Source organism: Dromaius novaehollandiae, unplaced genomic scaffold, assembly GCF_036370855.1.
Source record: "Dromaius novaehollandiae isolate bDroNov1 unplaced genomic scaffold, bDroNov1.hap1 HAP1_SCAFFOLD_56, whole genome shotgun sequence".
In the NCBI taxonomy this organism is placed as follows: Eukaryota; Metazoa; Chordata; class Aves; order Casuariiformes; family Dromaiidae; genus Dromaius; species Dromaius novaehollandiae.
In genome coordinates, this window is record NW_026991304.1 from 853687 (window position 1) to 859477 (window position 5791).

Below are 5791 nucleotides of genomic sequence, written 5' to 3' on the forward strand. Positions count from 1 at the left end.
TCAGCAGCTGGACATCCAGAGAGGAGAAACAGCTGAGTTCCCCCTGTCTCTCTGTGTCCCTCCCTCTCTTGGCAGAAATATCATGGTATTGCGCTGTGTTTCCCAACTGCCCTTGTCCTTCTGCTTGGACTCTCTGGGCAGCAGGCTTTCCAATGCAGTTCAGATACTGACCCTGCTGGTCCTGCCAAGCAGACATGTCCTTGACATAGAGATAACCCAAGTCCTCCTCTAACCTATTGGGCTCTGAGACAGGCATTGGGGGTGGGGGGGGGGGCAGGGAATGAGCCAACTGTCTCTTCAGGACACCTCGTATTTAGGACATTCAACACTTTCTCTGGGGTGTCCAGCTGGGCTGCAAGCTGCCCTCCAGAAGGGCACAGCTCTCCCATTGCATCTGTGTATCATCTAGGAACCTCATGAAGAAGCCACCTAGATACTAAGGCCATGGAAGTGCTTCTGGGCAGCTGGATGTGGGCAGCTGGACTGAGCCCAATGTGGTCCTGGCTAGAAGGGGAGGGCTGAGACCTCCCTCAAATACTCTGAGAAAAGGTGCTGCGTTTGTTGACCTGCGCTTTGAAACTAGATTCCTCTGCTCTCAGCAGTGTGATTTCATTCTGGGTAACATGAATGCAATTGTCCCCTACCTCCGAGGTGTAAGCACAGGGCAGCAGTGAACAAGGCAGATGGACAGGCCAGCTCTCCTGCCTCTGCACTAAAGCCAGAGTGATTCCTTTTGCCTCCCAGGAGTCACAGCTGTTCACTCTGAGTGCAGCTGCAATGCTGAGGATCTTTATGTCCTCACAGCAAACTCAGCTAGCACAAACCAGAGCTCAAGCCATGGAGCTCAATGACGGTCCTACTGAGATGGGGAGAAATGAAATGCATGTGTTTACAGGGGTTTATGAGAAAATTTTGTTCACAGAAGTCTGTCCTAACTTGTCAACATCTCTTCTTCCTTGGACAGTCCTCCTGTGTCCCAAGAGAGCAAATGTCCAATGGCAGCTCCCTGAATGAGTTCCTCCTCCTGGCATTTGCAGACACACGGGAGCTGCAGCTCTTGCACTTCTCGCTCTTCCTGGGCATCTACCTGGCTGCCCTCCTGGGCAATGGCCTCATCATCACAGCCGTAGCCTGCGACCACCGCCTCCACACCCCCATGTACTTCTTCCTCCTCAACCTCTCCATCCTCGACCTCGGCTCCATCTCCACCACTGTCCCCAAATCCATGGCCAATTCCCTGTGGGATACCAGGGCCATTTCCTACTCAGGATGTGCTGCCCAGGTCTTTCTGCTTCTCTTTTCATTGTCAGCAGAGTATTCTCTCCTCACTGTCATGGCTTATGACCGCTATGTTGCCATCTGCAGACCCCTGCACTACAGGACCCTCATGGGCAGCAGAGCTTGTGTCAGAATGGCAGCAGCTGCCTGGGCCAGTGGCTTTCTCTATGCTCTCCTGCACACTGGGAACACATTTTCTATACCACTCTGCCATGGCAATGTTGTGGACCAGTTCTTCTGTGAAGTTCCCCAGATCCTCAAGCTCTCCTGCTCAGACTCCTACCTCAGGGAACTTGGACTTATTGTGTTTGGTGCCTGCTTAGCCTTTGGGTGTTTCATTTTCATTGTGGTGTCCTACGTGCAGATCTTCACTGCTGTGCTGAGGATCCCCTCTGAGCAGGGCCGGCACAAAGCCTTTTCCATGTGCCTCCCGCACCTGGCCGTGGTCTCCCTGTTTCTCAGCACTGGCCTGTTTGCCTACCTGAAGCCCCCCTCCCTCTCCTCCCCAGCTCTGGATCTGGTGGTGTCTCTTCTGTACTCAATGGTGCCTCCAACAGTGAACCCCCTCATCTACAGCATGAGGAACAAGGAGCTCAAGGATGCACTGAGGAAACTGGTTCAACTCCAGCACCAATAACTGTCCCAGGGTATTTGACATCAGGCATATCTGTTGTTCATTTCTTTTTCTTATTTTCTGTTACATTCTTGTAAAGGAAAAAAATGTTCTGATTCATGCTCCTTGTCCTCAGGAGTCTCTCGTTTGAATCTGACCCAGAGACCGTGTTGGAGCAGGAAGCCAGGCTTCCCCCTTCATCAGCAGAGGTGGGGGAACCTCAGAGCCCGCTAGTCTGAGCTCCCTCGCATGCCCTCAGTGCAAGGAGAAGCATTTCTGTTCGCAGTGTGTCTTTCAGCGCTGACACCAAGGGAGCTCAGGGGGACACACAGAGGCTCAGACAAGTAAAGACGGGGCGACACCACGGGTCCCATGACCATTAGGCAAGCTCTGTTTCCGTAGCCACAGCCAGGCTGTAATCTCACCACCCTCTTCAGCAAGGGTGGCAGCTGGCTGTCCCCGTGGGCTTGTCCCTTTCCTCTACAGTGCTCCAATGCTCACAGAGGAGTGGGAGTGGAGGGGAGGAAGATCTCAATGCAGCCTGTGGGGACAGGCGCTCTGCTCCTTAGGACCATCCTCCCACTGCCAAAGCAGGCATTTCCTTGCTGCAGCCTTTGTGTGAGGGCTGCAGCTTTCCTGGCGACATGTCCACCAACAGCAGCAGGACTTTCTTTTTCAGAGTGGTTCTCATTTCCACACTGCCCTGCTGTACTCTAGTGGGTGTATATGGTCCAAGAGTTCTCCTAACCTTGTGGCAGTAGGGTTTTGTTGCCACGTGCATTCCTGTGAGTACAGGCACACCAGGTAATGGGTGCCTTTAAAATAGAAGGGGATCTCCTCAGACACGTGCCTCAAATCTGGCTTCTCTTCAGAAGATGGAGTTAAAAATACACCCAAGGGATTGAACCACAGACGGGCCTGCTGTTCTGCCTGTGTTCTCCGTGGGCTGCAGAGGATGAGCTCAGAGTCCCACTGTGATTTCTTAGGGACTGAGGACTGGATTCGTGGCTCATTTCTCAATGACCAGTGACCAGTGGAGATGGAGAATGGTCTCTGAATTGCCTGCCTGGGGCTATCTCACAGGTGACAGCGCTGATGAGAGATGCCCATCCTTCTGGAGGGGAATCTGAAGCCCCAGGAGAGCTCAGGGGATCTCCAGGGACAGCGTGTACCTGGGGGAGGGCAGTGAGTGGAGCCTCACAAAGTGAGGGATGGTCCATGGTGGAGTAACCAGAAGGTAGAGCACTGAAACCTGGTATGCATGGGGAAACAAGGGCTCTGCAATTGCAGGAGAGGCAGTGGGGACCCAGGAGTCCCAGGGAAGGGGCCCTGGAGAGTGATTCCTGCACCCTCAGTGAAACACCACAGGCTGGAGCTAGTGCCCACCCAAACACATCTCCTGCCATTGCAAATGTCCTGGGGTCACTCTGAGCACAGACACCCACCAGCAGTGTCAGTGGTTTTGAGCCCTGTCTGGCTGAGTCTGCTCCCTGCCCTGACCAGCATGGCTAGTGCAGAGTCAGGAGTCACCCCGTGCCCCCACAGCCCACTCGCCCTGCAGAGCAGCACCGCCAGCCCGTGGCCTTGCAGGGAGCACAGGGCAGGGGTGCAGGAACAGCCAGGCCAGCACGGACACATCTGCCTGGGGAAAGGCTCTCTGGGGAGCGGGGATGTCCCAGGAGAAAAGCAGGGCAGCATCCAGAGAAAATGAGAAGGAGAAGCAGGTTTCTCTGGTCACCAGCTTGGGGCAGGCTGCTCTGTCCGTGGGGCAGCAGGAGCTGCTGGAGGGGCTGCAGGACCAGGGCTCTCGCTGTGCTGGCCAGCGGGGTGGGCATGGAGGGGCTGCAGGCAGACAGGGAGGGGGATGTGCTGGGCACAAGAGCAGGGGAGGCAGAGAGTGACCAACTTCATTGCAGGGCCTCCTCCCCCATGCCAGGGATCTGCTGCCCTTGTCCTTGGGCTGTGCCTGAGCTATGCTGTGGACATGCCTGTCCTTGGCCCTGCACCTCTTGGGTGCTGACCTGACCCTGTCCCCATCCTGCTGACCCAACTCCCCATCTCTGCCTCAGACCTGTGTCCAACTATGGTCAGCAAAGCCTTGGCAAGGGAAGCTGGGACCCAAGCAAATCCCAGAGAAGGTTGTAAGTAAAAACGTCAGCCATGTAGGCACAGCAGCAGCTCTTGCCTGACAGCCCATTTAAAGGAGCAAGGAGTGCTTTGGATTTGGACCCCCCCCTACCCAGGTGACACTGCACACGGAGTCTTAGCTAGATGAAAAAGTGAGAGCAGCCACTTGGGGTGTGCTTTTTAATGTGTAGTTACGAAAGCAGGTGTTTCTGTATCACACCTTGAGTGTTTAAGCACCACTTGTGAACGGGTTCCTGCTACAGAGCACTGGAGTGCTGGGAGCAGCAAGAGCTGGGCTGCTGCGTGTGGGAAGGGGAGCTGGGAGCCGAGGGTGCCGGCAAGGCAGGCAGGGCAGTGACCCACCAACGAGAGGTGCCGTCCCGCTGTGACTGGACAAGAGGAGCAGAGCAGGTTTGGGGATGGTAACTGGGGTCAGGTGCAGTTCAGAGATCACAGACAAGAGCGTAGGGCTCTAAGCAGCCCTGCTGTGCGTGGGAGGTTGGACTGGAGACCTCCGGGGGTCTGATCCCACCAAAACTCCTCTGCAACTCCATGAATGGAAAGACCCCGGGCACAGAGACAGGCTCTGCCTTTCCCACAGGCTGCACTGCTGGCAGGCGAGGGGCAGTGTTAAAGACGGCCTCTGACCCTAGGTTTCCCAAAGCAGAGTCTCAGACGCAGAGTATCACAGACTCATTTACTATAAGTGGTACAGCAGCAAATGACAGCTCGAGCTGGGTGCCTCTGGAGAGGGACCCCAAACAGAGAACCCCCTGGGCAATTATAACTTTTCAATCTAAGTTCTCTACTCCTCACACAGTAGTTCAGACCAATAGTAATAGTCAGGTCTGGGGTCTGACCATTCCTTATTGGGTCCTATCGTCGTTTCTCCAGATCTGGAGGAGATAATTCCCGACCACAATAATCAACACTGCCCCAGCAGTGAGAGCAGGCTTTGTCCCTCCAGGTCCTGAAGCCCTGCACAGGCCTTATTTCAAAGCCTTGACAGCCTCCCTTTTGGAGTGTGAGACACAGGAATGCAGACTGCTTGGAACTCCCTTCTCTTTCCAGCTGGAACCAGCTCTGGGGCCCCTTTTACTGAACTAAGTGAAAGTTCCTCATGTTCTCTGAGTGCAGCCTAAGGCTGCAGCAAATTTAGCTCCTCATGCTAAATAAGTTTTATAGAAGTTGTGTTAAGCGGCTACCTCTAGACAGCCCCAGTCCAATATTCTTTAACAGTCTCATAGTCGCTCCACCAGAGCAAGCAGACACTGGCACATGCCTGGACCACCTCTGTCTCTTCAACTGTCACCAGATGTTTGTGTGAGAGCAACTGACTCCCACCCTCCATCTCCAGTGATTGTAATGGGAGCTTAGACAAGGAGCTCCCAGGCAGACACCTCTGTTGTGCTCACTTCAGTTTTGGGAAGGGGAATCCCACCTCCTGTGTGTTTGTGGAGTTCATGGGAGTTAGTTGAATCCCACTGCATCCCAGGGGCCTCCAAATGGGCATGAGATGCCCAGACTGACTCATCTGAATCAACACCTGAACCGTGGGAAAATGAGCTCCCCTTCCTGTCCCCTTCTCGGTGTCCTGCCTAGTTAAGAGATGGGAATATGGATTTCCAGGGTGGGAACTTTCCATCTCTCTTAGAGAACCATCCTCTGCTGAAACAAGTGACAGTGCTGTAGCTGGTCTCTCTGTGTTGTTTAGGGAGGGACCAAAGGTGATTATTTGCTTTACATCAGTGAACATTTCCCAGGAGGAGGGAG

The 5791-nt window shown here is 54.3% G+C and overlaps 1 protein-coding gene across 1 annotated transcript; it reads left to right on the forward strand.

Moving 5' to 3' along the window:
- Positions 1-988: 988 nt before the first annotated feature.
- Positions 989-1915, forward strand: LOC135325746 (olfactory receptor 14A16-like). The gene has a single exon (XM_064503748.1). It carries the CDS (start codon positions 989-991, stop codon positions 1913-1915), a length of 927 nt encoding a protein of 308 aa, XP_064359818.1.
- The last annotated feature ends 3876 nt before the right edge of the window (positions 1916-5791 follow it).

Coding starts and splice junctions, on each gene's coding strand:
- LOC135325746 (XM_064503748.1), top strand. CDS start 989: ATGTCCAATGGCAGCTCCCTGAATGAGTTCCTCCTCCTGGCATTTGCA.